This window comes from Oncorhynchus mykiss, chromosome 9, assembly GCF_013265735.2.
Source record: "Oncorhynchus mykiss isolate Arlee chromosome 9, USDA_OmykA_1.1, whole genome shotgun sequence".
NCBI lineage: Eukaryota > Metazoa > Chordata > Actinopteri > Salmoniformes > Salmonidae > Oncorhynchus > Oncorhynchus mykiss.
The window spans coordinates 69,504,332-69,524,993 of record NC_048573.1 but is presented as its reverse complement, the minus strand read 5'-3'; the positions used below and the strand labels follow the sequence as shown (position 1 = coordinate 69,524,993).

General features: G+C 49.8%; 2 protein-coding genes across 4 annotated transcripts in view; both read right to left on the bottom strand.

Annotated features, from left to right (window-relative positions):
- tnr5 (Tumor necrosis factor receptor superfamily member 5) overlaps positions 1-20,662 on the bottom strand; it is a gene marked incomplete at its 5' end in the record, with an annotated part of 1,066,050 nt that overhangs the window by 853,381 nt on the left and 192,007 nt on the right.
- LOC110531259 (protein kinase C zeta type-like) overlaps positions 1-20,662 on the bottom strand; it is a 154,263-nt gene that overhangs the window by 94,262 nt on the left and 39,339 nt on the right. The window contains exon 1 of one of the 3 annotated variants that reach the window (XM_036988859.1): positions 14,777-14,903. The exons of the other annotated variants lie outside the window; for them this stretch is intronic. Within the exon in view, the coding sequence (XP_036844754.1) occupies positions 14,777-14,885 (109 nt within the window). The 5' untranslated portion in view covers positions 14,886-14,903. Of the gene's footprint in view, positions 1-14,776; positions 14,904-20,662 lie in introns of those variants that run through there. 3 annotated transcript variants of the gene reach the window in all.

The window sequence follows — 20,662 nt, the reverse complement described above, 5'->3', positions numbered from 1 at the left end:
TATTTTCAAGACTTAGAAATTACAGTCCCTTTAGTCAAATGGACTCCCAAATGAGGCGAGTGTGCCTTTGTGCGTGAAAACAAAGTTATCCAGTGAGCAAAATTGGTTGAAAGCGTATTCAACCAATATGACGTCTTTTCAACGTCTTTATAACATCTTTTCAATGTTGAGTCCTCATAGTGCACATCAAATCTAATGACGAGCCTGTTGGGGTGTCAGTACTTGTAGTGACCCCCCCCCCCCCCCCCCCCACGCCACATTAGGGTCCCATATAAACAGTAACACTTGTGTAAAGGATAAGGGTACAACACAACAAATGAGACTTGAGTCACGGTGAGTGTCACTGATGCCGTCTGACTGAAGCCATAAGTCAGGGTCGCATCACAACGCACCTGTGGCATCAAGCAGGCGAACCAGGATGTGCACCGGTTTGTTACGGCTGTCTGAAAGGGTCACTCCTGCATCTGCCGCATATCTAGTATGCACTGGGTCACGGTCAACATAGGAGCTACACTAAAAGTATGTGGACACCCCTTCAAATTAGTGGATCCATCTATTTCAGCCACACCCCTTGTTGACAGGTGTATGAAATCAAACACACAGCCATGCAATCTCCATAGACAAACATTGAGAGTAAAATGGCCTTACTGAAGAGCTCAGTGACTTTCAATGTGGCACCATCATAGGATGTCACCTTTCCAACAAGTCAGTTTGTCAAATTTCTTCCCTGCTGGAGCTGCTCCGGTCAACTGTAAGTGCTGTTATTGTCTAAGAGCAACATCGGCTCAGCCGCGAAGTGGTAGGCCACACAAGCTCAACAGAACGGGACCGCCGAGTGCTGAAGCTCGTAAAAATCATCTGTCCTGAGTTGCAACACTCACAACCGAGTTCCAAACTGCCTCTGGAAGCAACATCAGCCCAAGAAATGTTAGTCGGGAGCCTCATGAAATTAGTTTCCATGGCCGAGCAACACAAGCATAAGATCACCATGCGCAATGCCAAGTGTTGGCTGGAGTAGTTTAAACTCACTGCCATTGGACTCTGAATCAGTGGAAAAGTGTTCTCTGGGGTGATGAATCTGGCAGTCCGACGAGGGTGACCCGGTGATGAGACAGCCAAGGAGCAGGGCCATGTCATTATCAATCATTAGAGAGATAATTTCTTTCTTTTTTTAACCCATTTTCTCCCTAATTTCGTGGTATGCAATTTGTAGCTCCCATACGGACTCGGGAGAGGCGAAGGTCAAGAGCCGTGCGTCCCCCGAATCACAACCCACAACCCAAGCCGCACTGCTTCTTGACACAATGCCCACTTAACCTGGAAGCCAGCCGCACCAATGTGTCGGAGGAAACACTGTGTACCTGGCGAACATGTCAGCGTGCACTGCACCCGGCCCGCCACAGAAGTCGCTAGTGCGCCAGCCAAACCCTCCCCTAACCCGGACGACGCTGGGACAAACCCTCCCCTAACCTGGACGACGCTGGGACAAACCCTCCCCTAACCCGGACGACGCTGGGACAAACCCTCCCCTAACCCGGATGACGCTGGGCCAAACCCTCCCCTAACCCGAACGACGCTGGGACAAACCCTCCCCTAACCCGAACGACGCTGGGACAAACCCTCCCCTAACCCGAACGACGCTGGGCCAAACCCTCCCCTAACCCGGACGACGCTGGGACAAACCCTCCCCTAACCTGGACGACGCTGGGCCAAACCCTCCTCTAACCTGGATGACGCTGGGCCAAACCCTCCCCTAACCCGGACGACGCTGGGCCAAACCCTCCTCTAACCCGGACGACGCTGGGCCAAACCCTCCCCTAACCCGAACGACGCTGGGCCAAACCCTCCCCTAACCCGAACGACGCTGGGCCAAACCCTCCTCTAACCCGGACGACGCTGGGACAATTGTGCGCCATGCGTCTCCCGGTCGTGGACGGCTGCAACAGAGCTTGGACTCGAACCCAGAATCTCTAGTGGCACCGCCAGCAGTGTGATGCAGTGCCCTAGACCACTGCGCCACTCAGGAGGCAGAGAGGTCATTTCTGATCATTCTTCACCAATGTCAGAAAGAACAGAAGACATAAGTCATACCATATAGTCTGAACAATGCTATCATGATTAGGGATGAAATCATGGGTCCGATGTCAAAGGGAAAGCTAACAGAACATTTAAAGGGTTGAAAGGCTTATTGTCTTGCTGGCTGACTGACAAAGAGGCGTGTCAGGCCTGGCGTATTCTCTCTCCACCACAATTGTTTTCTGAATGGAGATGATCTTTTAATGGCGAAGGGTAGGACTTTTTCAATGATCCTACGCCTGCATAACAGTCTGACAACCATTAGCCAACCACTGTCTTGCTGTCGGTTGGTCTCTCTCTTCATCCCCCTCTCTTCTTCTCTCTGGTAAACTGCATCAGGCATATTTGCATCAGGCGTATTCTCTCTCCACCACAATTGTTTTCTGAAAGGAGATGATCTTTTAATGGCGAAGGGTAGGACTTTTTCAATGATCCTACTCCTGCGTAACAGTCTGACAACCATTAGGCACAGCTAGCAAATCAAAAGAACAGAGGATCAATTGTGGTTTATTATCTCTCCCTGAGACCTTCCTCCTGGTCTGCCCTGTGAACAAAGTCGAACAGAACACCTCATCTCCACTGTGGGGACACAAATGCACGCACACATATATTTCCTCTGGGCTAACGGACCATGGATGAGTTGACCTCTGACAACATTCCCCTCCTAGACGCAGACTAGTGCTGCATCATCCCATTTTCAGCAGTCCAGTATAGATGATGGGCAATGAGAGAGAGAGGAAGAGAGAAACAGAGAGAGAGAGAGAGAGAGGGGGGGGGGGGGGGCTGAGAGAAAGAGAAACAAATAGAGAGAGAAACAAAGAGAGAGCGAGAGAGAGAGAGAGAGGGGGGGGCTGAGAGAAAGAGAAACAAATAGAGAGAGAAACAAAGAGAGAGAAACAAAGAGAGAGAGAAACAAAGAGAGAGAGAAACAGAAACTAAGAGAGAGAGAGAAACAGAAACAGAAACAGAGAGAGAGAGAGAGAGAGAGGGGAAGAGAGAGAGAGAGAGAGAGAGAGGAGAGAGAAACAGAAAGAGAGAGAGAGAGAGAGACAGAGAGAGAGAGAGAGAGAGAGGGGGGGGTGAGAGAGAGAGAAACAAAGAGAGAGAGAAACAAAGAGAGAGCGAGAGGGAGAGAGAAAGAGAGAAACAGAGAGAGAGAGAAACAGAAACAGAGAGAGAGGGGAAGAGAGGGGTGTTATGGGTGTTGAGGTAGATTGAGAGAGAATGCAGATAAGCCATACAAGTATCACAATCCTTTGACGACAAACCAAAGGTAAAGTACTGCAGCTGCACTAGTTTAGGACAGTGGGAAGAATCCAGCCATGTTGTTAGAGTTGATCAACTGAGACTTACCCTTAGATAGGCCAGCTGAAAAGTCCAAATTGGCTATATTGTAAACATTCATGAAACAAATAAAAAAATGTTAATTTAAGGTTTGGTTTAGGGTTAGCAGAGTGGTTAAGGTTAGGATATAAATCATATTTTATGACTGAGTTGCCTCCAGAACAAGATTCATGACGAGAAAACACTAACCATGGCCACGTTGACAAAGTCTGTTCTTAATTCAACAGTCATTTAAACAATTTTAACTTAACCATCTGTGTAACCCTAACCATATCTATGTGGAAGATAACAGAAGTAAAGAGGTTAGCAGTAAACTTCGCAAATAAAAATGTTGTTCGTCTGACCTGTCGTCTGTCAGGGCTATGGCGATTTCAGCATGCTGCCTCTAAGGGGTTGGCAAGAGTGGTTGTGTGATTTAGCACGCACGCAAACGCACACACACACACACACACACACACACACACACACACACACACACACAGAGTGGGATCCCCTGATCTGCAGTCAACACACTGCTATGAGTCAGCAGCTCTAAGAAGCCATCGTTAAGATGACACCATGGCAACGGAACGAAGGATTTCATGCATTCGTCCCGACACCTTCACATCGAGCCTAAAAAAAAGTGTTGTATAAAATCTGACTAGAATGATTGATAGTTACAGTCATCTATTGTGCTCATGTACATTTGTTCACCCAGCAACTTTGGCAAAGAAGTCCTCCTTGTTGTGCCCAGATTATGCCTTCAATGGCAGATTGCATGGCTTACTGCACGCTGCTCTGTATGGGAAACATACAGTACAATGTGATACAGTCAGCACATACTTTAATAGCTACACCCCATTATTCATAACCAGGGTACTTTATTATATAAAGTATATACCTGTATCATATATCTGCCTTCTGTATCATGTGAAGTATCATAGCTCTGCTTCCTGTATTATATAAAGTATCATAGCTCTGCTTCCTGTATTATATAAAGTATCAAAGCTCTGGTTCCTGTATTATATAAAGTATCATAGCTCTGCTTCCTGTATTATATAAAGTATCATAGCTCTGCTTCCTGTATTATATAAAGTATCATAGCTCTGCTTCCTGTATTATATAAAGTATCATAGCTCTGCTTCCTGTATTATATAAAGTATCAAAGCTCTGCTTCCTGTATTATATAAAGTATCATAGCTGCTTCCGTTATTATATAAAGTATCATAGCTCTGCTTCCTGTATTATATAAAGTATCATAGCTCTGCTTCCTGTATTATATAAAGTATCATAGCTGCTTCCTTTATTATATAAAGTATCATAGCTCTGCTTCCTGTATTATATAAAGTATCATAGCTCTGTTTCCTGTATTATATAAACTATCATAGCTGCTTCCTGTATTATATAAAGTATCATAGCTCTGCTTCCTGTATTATATAAAGTATCATAGCTGCTTCCTGTATTATATAAAGTATCATAGCTACTTCCTGTATTATATAAAGTATCATAGCTCTGCTTCCTGTATTACATAAAGTATCATAGTTGCTTCCTGTATTATATAAAGTAGTCTGGATTTGGAGAAATTCAAGTGATACCATCCCTACCCTCATCATTGTATTGTCATCCTCCATCTCCACGTCCTTTGATGAAGGGAATCTGAAGCCGCTCTGCAGGCTTGAAGACATGTCTTTGATATAAAGTTTTGGAAAACTTATCTTCTATTCCCCCCTTGCCACACACACATTCTTCCTCTCTCTCTTTTCCTCCATGTATTCTCTCTCTCTCCCTCCATATATTCTCTCTCTCTCCCTCCATATATTCTCAATTCTTTCCTCCATATATTCTCTTTTCTTCCTTATATTCTCTCTCTTTTCATCCATAATTATTTCTCTGTCTCTCTTTTCCTCCATATATTCTCTCTTTTTTCCTCCATATATTCTCTCCCTCCCTCCATATATTTTCTCTCTCTCGTTCCTCCATATATTCTCTCCCTCTCTCTCTTTTTCTCCATATACACTCACTCTCTCTCTCTCTCTCTCTCTCTCTCTCTCTCTCCATATACTCTCTCTTTTGTCCTCCATATACTCTCTCTCTCTCTCTTTTCCTCCATATATACTCTCTCTCTCTTTTTCTCCATATATAGTCTCTCCCTCTCTCCCTTCCTCCCTCCAATTATCTGGTTACCTTTGCCTTACAACGGGGGCTACTGCTGCAGCGTCTTATGTAATAATGACCTGAATGAAACTAGCCCTGCTACTACAGTCATCAATGACACTCTCCCTCTCCCAGACTAGTATAGAGCAGTGTGCTATCATCATCATCATCATCACTCTAACTGTTTCTGTTTCACAACCTCACCGCTTGGTGAGGTTATCCATCAGTCTAGCCCTGTGCACGTATTCATTAAGTGTCTTAGAGTGCTGATCTAGGATCAGTTTATTCATTTAAATAAGAGGTTAATAAGATCACATGGACAGGGGGTACTTGATCCTAGATCAGCAATCCTATTCTGCAAAGGCTTTATGATTATGGGTCCAGACCAGGTATTTACATACTTGCTAGACCTTCTTCTTTAAAGGAAAAATACATGACTATATAGTGAGCATAGATAGTAAGGTCAGGAGCTAACCGACTTGGGAATGTGTGTGTGTCCTAAAACGAACTGATCCACTATAGCAGCATGTTTTCCTTCCCTAGGCCTAGGCTTCCATTAGAACAAGGCTTTATCACACAGACCTAGGCCCCCACTAGAACAAGGCTTTATCACATAGGTCAAGGCAACCACTAGAACAAGGATTTATCACATAGGCCTAGGCTCCCACTAGAACAAGGATTTATCACATAGGCCTAGGCTCCCACTAGAACAAGGCTTTATCACATAGGCCTAGGCTCCCACTAGAACAAGGCTTTATCAAATAGGCCTAGGCTCCCACTAGAACAAGGCTTTATCACATAGGCCTAGGCTCCCACTAGAACAAGGCTTTATCAAATAGGCCTAGGCTCCCACTAGAACAAGGATTTATCACATAGGCCTAGGCTCCCACTAGAACAAGGATTTATCACATAGGCCTAGGCTCCCACTAGAACAGGGCTTTATCACATAGGCCTAGGCTCCCACTAGAACAAGGCTTTATCAAATAGGCCTAGGCTCCCACTAGAACAAGGCTTTATCACATAGGCCTAGGCTCCCACTAGAACAAGGCTTTATCACATAGTCCTAGGCTCCCACTAGAACAAGGATTTATCACATAGGCCTAGGCTCCCACGAGAACAAGGCCTAATCACATAGGCCTAGGCTCCCACTAGAACAAGGCTCTATCACATAGGCCTAGGATCCCACTAGAACAAGGCTCTATCACATAGGCCTAGGATCCCACTAGAACAAGGCTTTATCACATTCTGTGTACAGACATGGTTCTAAATACAATGTCCAGATGGCAGCTTCAAAAGTAACTACCCAATATACACTAGCTTCCTCTATAAAAAAAATAACAACACATCCAACCATTCCATTTCCCTCTGAAACCACATCAGCCCCCACCACCATGACATCCATCAGCCCCCACCACCATGACATCCATCAGCCCCCACCACCATGACATCCATCAGCCCCCACCACCATGACATCCATCAGCCCCCACCACCATGACACCCATCAGCTGCAACCACCATGACATCCATCAGCCCCCACCACCATGACATCCATCAGCCCCCACCACCATGACACCCATCAGCCCCCACCACCATGACATCCATCAGACCCCACCACCATGACATCCACATCCAGCAGCCCCCACCACTATGACATCCATCAGACCCCACCACCATGACATCCACATCCATCATCCCCCACCACCATGACATCAATCAGCCCCCACCACCATGACACCCATCAGCCCCCACCACCATGACATCCATCAGCACCCACCACCATGACATCCATCAGACCCCACCACCATGACATCCATCAGACCCCACCACCATGACATCCATCAGACCCCACCACCATGACATCCATCAGCCCCCACCACCATGACACCCATCAGCCCCCACCACCATGACATCCATCAGCACCCACCACCATGACATCCATCAGACCCCACCACCATGACATCCATCAGACCCCACCACCATGACATCCATCAGACCACACCACCATGACATCCATCAGCCCCCACCATCATGACATCCATCAGCCCCCACCACAATGACATCCATCAGACCCCACCACCATGACATCCATCAGACCACACCACCATGACATCCATCAGACCCCACCACCATGACATCCATCAGCCCCCACCACCATGATATCCATCAGGCTACCATGACATCCATGGTAGTCTGACATCCTACCATGACATCCATCAGCCCCCACCACCATGACATCCATCAGCCCCCACCACCATGACACCCATCAGCTGCAACCATCATGACATCCATCAGCCCCCACCACCATGACATCCATCAGCCCCCATCCCATTACATCCATCAGCCCCCACCACCATGACATCCATCAGCCCCCAACACCATGATATCCATCAGACTACCATGACATCCATGGTAGTCTGACATCCTACCATGACATCCATCAGCCCCCACCACCATGACATCCATCAGCTGCAACCATCATGACATCCATCAGCCCCCACTACCATGACATCCATCAGCCCCCACCACCATGATATCCATCAGACTACCATGACATCCATGGTAGTCTGACATCCTACCATGACATCCATCAGCCCCCACCACCATGACATCCATCAGCCCCCACCACCATGACACCCATCAGCTGCAACCACCATGACATCCATCAGCCCTCACAACCATGACATCCATCAGCCCCCACCACCATGACATCCATCAGCCCCCACCACCATGACATCCATCAGCCCCCACCACCATGATATCCATCAGGCTACCATGACACCATGGTAGTCTGACATCCTACCATGACATCCATCAGCCCCCACCACCATGACATCCATCAGCCCCCACCACCATGACACCCATCAGCTGCAACCATCATGACATCCATCAGCCCCCACCACCATGACATCCATCAGCCCCCATCCCATTACATCCATCAGCCCCCATCCCATTACATCCATCAGCCCCCACCACCATGACATCCATCAGCCCCCAACACCATGATATCCATCAGACTACCATGACATCCATGGTAGTCTGACATCCTACCATGACATCCATCAGCCCCCACCACCATGACATCCATCAGCTGCAACCATCATGACATCCATCAGCCCCCACCACCATGACATCCATCAGCCCCCACCACCATGATATCCATCAGACTACCATGACATCCATGGTAGTCTGACATCCTACCATGACATCCATCAGCCCCCACCACCATGACATCCATCAGCCCCCACCACCATGACACCCATCAGCTGCAACCACCATGACATCCATCAGCCCTCACAACCATGACATCCATCAGCCCCCACCACCATGACATCCATCAGCCCCCACCACCATGACATCCATCAGCCCCCACCACCATGACATCCATCCGCCCCCACCACCATGACATCCACATCCATCAGCCCCCACCACCATGACATCCATCAGCCCCCACCACCATGACACCCATCAGCTGCAACCACCATGACATCCATCAGCCCTCACCACCATGACATCCATCAGCCCCCACCACCATGACATCCATCAGCCCCCACCACCATGACATCCATCAGCCCCCACCACCATGACATCCATCCACCCCCACCACCATGACATCCACATCCATCAGCCCCCACCACCATGACATCCATCCGCCCCCACCACCATGACATCCATCAGCCCCCACCACCATGGCATCCATCAGCCCCCACCACCATGACATCCATCAGCCCCCACCACCATGACATCCATCCGCCCACACCACCATGACATCCATCAGCCCCCACCACCATGACATCCATCAGCCCCCACCACCATGACATCCATCAGCCCCCACTACCATGACATCCATCCGCCCCCACCACCATGACATCCATCAGCCCCCACCACCATGACATCCATCAGCCCCCACCACCATGACATCCATCAGCCCCCACCACCATGACATCCATCAGCCCCCACTACCATGACATCCATCAGCCCCCACCACCATGACATCCATCAGCCCCCACCACCATGACATCCATATGCCCCGATTACCATGACATCCACATCCATCCGCCCCCACCACCATGACATCCATCCGCCCCCACCACCATGACATCCATCAGCCCCCACCACCATGACATCCATCAGCCCCGATTACCATGACATCCACATCCATCCGCCCCCACCACCATGACATCCATCCGCCCCCACCACCATGACATCCATCAGCCCCCACTACCATGACATCCATCAGCCCCCATCACCATGACATCCATCAGCCCCCACCACCATGACATCCATCAGCCCCCACCACCATGACATCCATCCGCCCTCACTACCATGACATCCATCCGACCCCACCACCATGACATCCACATCCATCAGCCCCCACCACCATGACATCCATCAGCCCCCACCACCATGACATCCATTCGCCCCCACTACCATGACATCCATCAGCCCCCACCACCATGACATCCATCAGCCCCCACCACCATGACATCCATCAGCCCCCACTACCATGACATCCACATCCATCCGCCCCCACCACCATGACATCCATCCGCCCCCACCACCATGACATCCATCAGCCCCCACCACCATGACATCCATCCGCCCCCACCACCATGACATCCATCAGCCCCCACTACCATGACATCCATCCGCCCCCACGACCATGACATCCACATCCATCCGCCCCCACCACCATGACATCCATCAGCCCCCACCACCATGACACCCATCAGCTGCAACCACCATGACATCCATCAGCCCCCACCACCATGACATCCATCAGCCCCCACCACCATGACATCCATCCGCCCCCACCACCATGACATCCACATCCATCAGCCCCCACCACCATGACATCCATCAGCCCCCACCACCATGACATCCATCCGACCCCACCACCATGACATCCATCAGCCCCCACCCCCATGGCATCCATCAGCCCCCACCACCATGACATCCATCAGCCCCCACCCCCATGGCATCCATCAGCCCCCACCACCATGACATCCATCAGCCCCCACTACCATGACATCTATCCGCCCCCACCACCATGACATCCATCAGCCCCCACCACCATGACATCCATCAGCCCCCACCACCATGACATCCATCATCCCCCACCACCATGACATCCATCAGCCCCCACCACCATGACATCCATCAGCCCCCACTACCATGACATCCATCAGCCCCCACCACCATGACATCCATCAGCCCCCACCACCATGACATCCATCAGCCCCCACCACCATGACATCCATCCGCCCCCACCACCATGACATCCACATCCATCAGCCCCCACTACCATGACATCTATCCGCCCCCACCACCATGACATCCATCAGCCCCCACCACCATGACATCCATCAGCCCCCACCACCATGACATCCATCAGCCCCCACCACCATGACATCCATCAGCCCCCACTACCATGACATCCATCCGACCCCACCACCATGACATCCATCAGCCCCCACCACCATGACATCCATCAGCCCCCACCACCATGACATCCATCAGCCCCCACTACCATGACATCCATCCGCCGCCACCACCATGACATCCATCCGCCCCCACTACCATGACATCCATCAGCCCCCACCAGCATGACATCCATCAGCCCCCACTACCATGACATCCATCCGCCCCCACTACCATGACATCCACATCCATCCGCCCCCACCACCATGACATCCATCAGCCCCCACTACCATGACATCCATCCGCCCCCACCACCGTGACATCCATCAGCCCCCACTACCATGACATCCATCCGCCGCCACCACCATGACATCCATCAGCCCCCACTACCATGACATCCATCCGCCCCCGCCACCATGACATCCATCAGCCCCCACTACCATGACATCCATCAGCCCCCACCACCATGACATCCATCCGCCCCCACCACCATGACATCCATCAGCCCCCACTACCATGACATCCATCAGCCCCCACCACCATGACATCCATCCGCCCCCACCACCATGACATCCATCAGCCCCCACCACCATGACATCCATCATCCCCCACCACCATGACATCCATCAGCCCCCACCACCATGACATCCATCCTCCCCCACCACCATGACATCCACATCCATCAGCCCCCACCACCATGCCATCCATCAGCCCCCACCATGACATCCATCAGCCCCCACTACCATGACATCCATCAGCCCCCACCATGACATCCATCAGCCCCCACCACCATGACATCCATCAGCCCCCACCACCATGACATCCATCAGCCCCCACCATCCACATCCATCAGCCCCCACCACCATGACATCCATCAGCCCCCACCATGACATCCATCAGCCCCCACTACCATGACATCCATCCGCCCCACCACCATGACATCCATCCGCCCCCACCACCATGACATCCATCAGCCCCCACCACCATGACATCCATCAGCCCCCACCACCATGACATCCATCAGCCCCCACTGCCATGACATCCACATCCATCCGCCCCCACCACCATGACATCCATCCGCCCCCACCACCATGACATCCATCAGCCCCCACTACCATGACATCCATCCGCCCCCACTACCATGACATCCACATCCATCCGCCCCCACCACCATGACATCCATCCGCCCCCACTACCATGACATCCATCAGCCCCCACCAGCATGACATCCATCAGCCCCCACTACCATGACATCCATCCGCCCCCACTACCATGACATCCACATCCATCCGCCCCCACCACCATGACATCCATCAGCCCCCACTACCATGACATCCATCCGCCCCCACCACCGTGACATCCATCAGCCCCCACTACCATGACATCCATCCGCCGCCACCACCATGACATCCATCAGCCCCCACTACCATGACATCCATCCGCCCCCGCCACCATGACATCCATCAGCCCCCACCACCATGACATCCATCAGCCCCCACCATGACATCCATCAGCCCCCACTACCATGACATCCATCCGCCCCCACCACCATGACATCCATCCGCCCCCACCACCATGACATCCATCAGCCCCCACCACCATGACATCCATCAGCCCCCACCACCATGACATCCATCAGCCCCCACTGCCATGACATCCACATCCATCCGCCCCCACCACCATGACATCCATCCGCCCCCACCACCATGACATCCATCAGCCCCCACTACCATGACATCCATCCGCCCCCACTACCATGACATCCACATCCATCCGCCCCCACCACCATGACATCCATCCGCCCCCACTACCATGACATCCATCAGCCCCCACCAGCATGACATCCATCAGCCCCCACTACCATGACATCCATCCGCCCCCACTACCATGACATCCACATCCATCCGCCCCCACCACCATGACATCCATCAGCCCCCACTACCATGACATCCATCCGCCCCCACCACCGTGACATCCATCAGCCCCCACTACCATGACATCCATCCGCCGCCACCACCATGACATCCATCAGCCCCCACTACCATGACATCCATCCGCCCCCGCCACCATGACATCCATCAGCCCCCACTACCATGACATCCATCAGCCCCCACCACCATGACATCCATCAGCCCCCACCACCATGACATCCATCAGCCCCCACTACCATGACATCCATCAGCCCCCACCACCATGACATCCATCCGCCCCCACCACCATGACATCCATCAGCCCCCACCACCATGACATCCATCATCCCCCACCACCATGACATCCATCAGCCCCCACCACCATGACATCCATCCGCCCCCACCACCATGACATCCACATCCATCAGCCCCCACCACCATGCCATCCATCAGCCCCCACCATGACATCCATCAGCCCCCACTACCATGACATCCATCAGCCCCCACCATGACATCCATCAGCCCCCACTACCATGACATCCATCAGCCCCCACCACCATGACATCCATCAGCCCCCACCACCATGACATCCATCAGCCCCCACCACCATGACATCCCTCAGCCCCCACCATCCACATCCATCAGCCCCCACCACCATGACATCCATCAGCCCCCACCATGATATCCATCAGCCCCCACTACCATGACATCCATCCGCCCCCACCACCATGACATCCATCAGCCCCCACCACCATGACATCCATCAGCCCCCACCACCATGACATCCATCAGCCCCCACCACCATGACATCCATCCGCCCCCACCACCATGACATCCATCAGCCCCCACTACCATGACATCCATCAGCCCCCACCACCATGACATCCATCAGGACAATAGAAGATGACATAAAGCAGATAGACTGAGTTTAGCCAGATTGGTCTGGTATCTACTTGTCAGTGGAGATGGATGGGGACGTGAGGACTGTAAATAGGTTACACTGATTACCATCCCAAGTCTCTGTGGCCTAGACCACTGCTGGGAGGGAGGCAGAGACTGTCAGAGATGACAGAAAACAGACCCAGGAAATGTTCTCAGCAGCAGGACAGCGTCACCGCTGGGTAAAGACGTCTCATCCAGACTTGATTTGTGATTGTAATATGGGTTGAAATGAGACAGAACATGGGGGAAATGAGACGGAAATGTTTAGGATGTGGGGGGGGGAATTTTATGTGTAACATGATTATGTTGATTGATAAGTTAAATATTGTACACAATAGACTACAAACACACAAACCGTATTGGAGTCACTTTTCCGTCAGCTAACAATGTCACTATACTGACGCTACCTTGACGTCCATGACTCTAGGAACAAACAGCCTCAAGTATTAAACAACTCTAGATAGTCCTTTTCTAGCAAGACAATTGAAGTCAGAACAACTAGACTAGAGAATAGAGAACGTTTTCCTCTAGAGAACATTTTCTTCTAAGACAAGCTGAAAATCTGTTCTCTTGTACATCAAATCTTAAATGATTTAAAAGAAGAACTGTTGCGAGCGACCCGTACGGAGGTTCCACGGACGCAAAAACACAAATGTTCTGTATCTAATCTTTCTGTATGTAAAACACCCACATAAACCCACTCACAACTGCATTTCACACAGAGATCCCGCTAGACAACCAAACTACTATCCCCATGTCAACACACATGCACCCTGCCTGTCCGTCTGTCTCACACAGATTTAGTTCTGTACAGTGTCCGGTTAGAAGTTGCCGTCGACACAGATCTAGGATCAACTTATCGCCCCCATATCCTATTGTTAACCATTATTCAGGGACATGAACAACCAACCTTAGGTTAGTGTATTATAGAACCCATTCCATTATCCTCCTACCTTTCACTCGCAGGTAGAAGAGGAGTGTTAACAGCATCCCTCCTTTATCTGGCGGCAGCAGAGTCACCCGCTCCCTCTGTTTACAGTCATGTAAACAGAGGGCTCTCATGATAGCATTCTCTCTTCCCTCCTTACCTTCTATTCCTCCTCCCTCATCCCCACTCCCTCCCTCATCCCCCCTCCCTCCTTCCCACTCTATCCTTCATCCCCACTCCCTCCCTCATCCCCACTCCCTCCATCCTTCCCCACTCCCTCGAGGCTGCTACTCAGCAGCAGTCTCTTGTCTCTCTCTTTCTCCCTCCGCCTGTCCCTCCTTCCCTCCCTCCCTCCCCCCACACACACACACAGCACCATCTTCCTCCTCCGCACTCCAGGCATGCCCAATAGTAGCCCAGTACTTCCCTACTACCTAGTCTTTGGATATGATGTCTAAAATGTAACACTGTATATAACAGTCCTAATGAGCAGCTCTCAATCCCCTTGGATTTAGCCAGCTGTTTTATTTAAGCTAATCGGTACATAACTGACAATATCAAATGGGGCTTTCCATAGAGGAGCCACCACAGTGATACAGTCTAGAGGTCTTTCCATTCCCAAATGTATCCATGGCTTTCCCACTCAACCCGATATGCATAAATATATTTCCAAACAAATGAAGAGAGAGAGAGAGAAAGAAACCTCCTACTAGGAGCTGCCATCGCAATCAATAAATGAATGATATATATTCAAAAACAAAAATAGAACTCGCAACATGCAACAATTTCAAAGATTTTACTGAGTTAGAGTTTACATAAGGAAATCAGTCAATTGAATTACATTAATTAGGTCCTACTCTATGGATTTCACATGACTGGGTATACAGATACACATCTGTTGGTCACAGATGCAATTTAAAAAGAGTCGGGGTGTGGATCAGAAAACCAGTCAGTATCTGGTGTGACCACTATCTGCCTCATGCAGTGCGACACTTCTCCTTTGCATAGAGTTGATCAGGCTGTGGAATGTTGTCCAACTCCTCTTCAATGGCTGTGCGAAGTCGCTGTATATTGTCGGGAACGGGAACACGTAGATCCAGAGCATTCCAAACATGCTCAATGTGTGACATGTCTGCTGAGTATGCAGGCCATGGAATAACTGGGACATTTTCAGCTTCCAACAATTGTGTACAAATCCTTGCGACATGGGGCTGTGCATTATTATGTTGAAACAGTGATGGCGGTGGATGAAAGGCTCTTTCAATGGGCCTCAGGATCTCTGCATTCAAATTGCCATGGATAAAATTAAAATGTGTTCATTGTCTGTAACTTATGCCTGACCACACCATAACCCAACTGCCACCATGGGGCACTCTGTTCACAACGTTAACATCAGCAAACCCGCACAACGCCACACTGTCTGCCATCTGTCCGGGACAGTTGAAACCGGGATTCATCTGTGAAGAGCACACTTAGCCACTGGCACTTTTCAAGGAAGTCAGGAACCAATATACATAGTCAGTTAGGAAAGCAAAGGCTAGCTTTTTCAAACAGAAATTTGCATCCTGTAGCACTGATTCCAAAAAGTTTTGGGACACTGTAAAAACTGTCAACACCAATAAATGGACAATAATCGTCTGGCCATGTTTCCACCTGGCTACCCCTACTCCGGCCAACAGCTCTGCATCCCCCACAGAAACTTGCCCAAGCCCCACACCCACTTCTCCTTCACCCAAACCCAGACAGCTGACGTTCGGAAAGAGCTGCAAAATCGGGATCCATACAAATCAGCTGGGCTAGAAAATCTGGACCCTCTCTTTCCAAAATTATCCACCAAAATTGTTGCAATCCCTATTACTAGCCTGTTCAACCTCTCTTTTGTATCATCTGAGATCCCAAAAATTGGAAAGCTGCCGTGGTCATCCCCCTCTTCAAAGGGGGAGACACTCTAGACCCAAACTGCTATAGACATATATCCATCCTGCCCTGCCTTTCTAAAATCTTCGAAAGCCAAGTTAACAAACAGATCACCGACCATTTTGAATCCCACCGTACCTTCTCCACTATGCAATCTGGTTTCCAAGCTGGTCATGGGTACACCTCAGCAACGCTCAATGTCCTAAATGATATCATAACCGCCATCAATAAAAGACAGTACTGTGCAGCCGTCTTCATCAACCTGGCCATGGCTTTCGACTCTGTCAATCACCACATTCTTATCGGCAGACTCAATAGCCTTGGTTTCTCAAATAACTGCCTCGCCTGGTTCACCAACTACTTCTCTGATACAGTTCGGTGCGTCAAATTGGAGGACCTGTTGTCCCGGACCTCTGGCAGTCTCTATGTGGGTACCACAGGGTTCAATTCTCGGGCCGACTCTTTTCTCTGTATATATCAATGATGTTGCTCTTGCTGCTGGTGATTCTCTGATCCACCCCTATGCAGACGACACCATTCCGTAAACATCTGGCCCTTCTTTGGACACTGTGTTAACAAACCTCCAGACAAGCTTCAATGCCATACAACACTCCTTCCGTGGCCTCTAACTGCTTTTAAATGCTAGTACAACTAAATGCATGCTCTTCAACCGATTGCTTCCCGCACCTGCCCGCCCCACTAGCATCACTACTCTGGATGGACAACTACAAATACCTACTGTAGGTATCTGGTTAGACTGTAAACTCTCCTTCCAGGCTCACATTAAGCATCTCCAATCCAAAATAAAATCTAGAATCGGCTTCCTATTTCGCAACAAAGCATCCTTCACGCATACCCTCATAAAACTGACTATCCTACCAATCTTTGACTTTGGCGATATCATTTACAAAATAGCCTCCAACACTCTACTCAGCAAATTGGATGTAGTCTATCACAGTGCCATCCGTTTTGTCACCAAAGCCCCATATACTACCCACCATTGCGACCTGTATGCTCTCGTTGGCTGGCCCTTGCCACATATTCGTCGCCAAACCCACTGGCTCCAGGTCATCTATAAGTCTATGCTAGGTAAAGCCCCGCCTTTGCTCACTGGTCACCATAGCAGCACCCACCCGTAGCACGTGCTCCAGCAGGTATATTTCACGGGTGATCCCCAAAGCCAACAGCTCATTTGGCCGCCGTTCCTTCCAGTTCTCTGCTGCCAATGACTGGGACGAATTGCAAAAATCACTGAAGCTGGAGACTTATATCTCCCTCTCTAACTTTAAGCATCAGCTGTCAGAGCAGCATACCAAACACCGTACCTGTACACAGCCCATCTGTAAATAGAACACCCAACTACCTCATCCCCATACTGTTATTTATTGTTTTGCTCTTTTGCACACAGTATCTCTACTTGCACATCATGATCTTCACATCTATCACTCGTGTTAATGCTAAATTGTAATTATTTCACCTCTATGACCTATTTATTGCCTTACCTCCCTAATCTTACTACATTTGCACACACTGTACATATACTTTTTTTTATTGTGTTATTGACTATACGTTTGTTTATCCCATGTGTAACTCTGTGTTGTTGTTTTAGTCACACTGCTTTGCTTTATCTTGGCCAGGTCACAGTTGTAAATGAGAACTTGTTCTCGACTGGTTACCTGGTTAAATAAAGGTGAAATTAAAATTTAAAAAAATGATAACACAATAATGATAATAATGATATACAATTATTATAATGATGATAAAACAAATGATAACTAATATGAAAATAAATACAAAATACATCAAAGCGGAATAGTGAGATGCACACAGTCCATTTGACCACGCCAACGTTCCCCTCATCTTTGTCCACTACATAAACTTGTCCCCGAGGACGTTCCCCTTCGTCGGCTTCTTTTCACTACACTCTTTCTCCTCTATCGTTCCTTTTTCTTCAATGAAAAGGGCCTCCATCTTTGCAAAAAAACATGGTCTAGGTCAAGGACCCAATACACACAAGGTACACAATGCACATTAATAGAGGACAGGTCCAATTGGGTCGAGTCGCTTTATCAATTTTAATTGCATGTTAAATTCAGGCTGTAAAACAACAAAATGTGGAATAAGTCAAGTAGAGTATGAATACTCTCTGAAAGCACTGTATATCAGACCTGACCTAGATCCGAGACAAGAGTCAGAATTTAGAACCCTGAGCAGGGGTCTTTTCGGAGCTCGGAAATTCAGGTCTGTTGGACACGTGAAGACCTCTATCACCAGGGTGAAGTTACCCAACTCAACCACACGATGGCAGAACTAGCTGTGGGTTTGACACCATCACCATCATTTGCACTGAATACATTTCCACCCAAATATAAACATCAATGTCTATTTTTAGATTAGGTGCTGAGCTTCTGAGGCTCGGAGCAGAGTGGAGGAGGCGGAGGTGCCTTATGGTGTCAATGACCTGCGGGGTGGTAGTTTTGTTCTGGACTGCTAATACCTGTGGGTGTGTACTGCTAATAGCTATATACTTACTGTACACTCTCACATATTGTTATGTATAAGAAAGGATTAAAACAAGCATAACATAAACACACACACAGAGTTGCTAAAAGTTCACGCCGAAGATCAGCAGCTAATGAAACACCATAAATTCAGCTTTTGGCACCATAAACCCATGCTTCTGGATGGATACTTGCTGCTACATTCTGACTGATCTAACTCCCAGGCAAGTCTTACTGAGATTTCCCTCCAACAGTGAACCTGCTAATGTTGCAACACTGGGGAGGTTGTGCAAGCATTTCCCACATTCCTTCACAGTGAGAGTATAGCGTCTCCCTGGACACAAGCTTTATTAGAGCAGGACAGAGGCGGATTGGAACCACAAATCTGCATTTCTAACATCCCACCATTGGTTTTTCCATCAAGGCCCCCACACCGGCCCATTGGTTTTTCCATCAAGGCCCCCACACCGGCCCATTGGTTTTCCCATCAAGGCCCCCACACCGGCCCATTGGTTTTTCCATCAAGGCCCCCACACCGGCCCATTGGTTTTTCCATCAAGGCCACCACACCGGCCCATTGGTTTTTCCATCAAGGCCCCCACACCGGCCCATTGGTTTTTCCATCAAGGCCACCACACCGGCCCATTGGTTTTTCCATCAAGGCCACCACACCGGCCCATTGGTTTTTCCATCAAGGCCCCCACACCGGCCCATTGGTTTTTCCATCAAGGCCACCACACCGGCCCATTGGTTTTTCCATCAAGGCCCCCACACCGGCCCATTGGTTTTTCCATCAAGGCCACCACACCGGCCCATTGGTTTTTCCATCAAGGCCCCCACACCGGCCCATTGGTTTTTCCATCAAGGCCATCCCACCGGCCCATTGGGTTTTCCATCAAGGCCACCACACCGGCCCATTGGTTTTTCCATCAAGGCCCCCACACCGGCCCATTGGTTTTTCCATCAAGGCCACCACACCGGCCCATTGGTTTTTCCATCAAGGCCCCCACACCGGCCCATTGGTTTTTCCATCAAGGCCACGACACCGGCCCATTGGTTTTTCCATCAAGGCCCCCACACCGGCCCATTGGTTTTTCCATCAAGGCCATCCCACCGGCCCATTGGTTTTTCCATCAAGGCCATCCCACCGGCCCATTGGTTTTTCCATCAAGGCCCCCACACCGGCCCATTGGTTTTTCCTTGAGGCCCCATACTAGCCAAACAATGGTCCTTCTGTAGAAAAACAACAATTCAGACAGGCCAACTGGGCAGAAGATCGACCAGCCCATCTGGCATTTGCCTGACCTGCCTTATGGCCAGTTTGTCTCTTGAGCAGGGCTAAGGCTGGTCACTTCATCAGCCAGCCTACTGCTGAAGGAGACCTAATTACCACAGCACTATATACCTCATTACCATAGTCCTATATACCTCATTACCACAGCCCTATATACCTCATTACCACAGCCCTATAGCCCTCATTACCACACCTATAG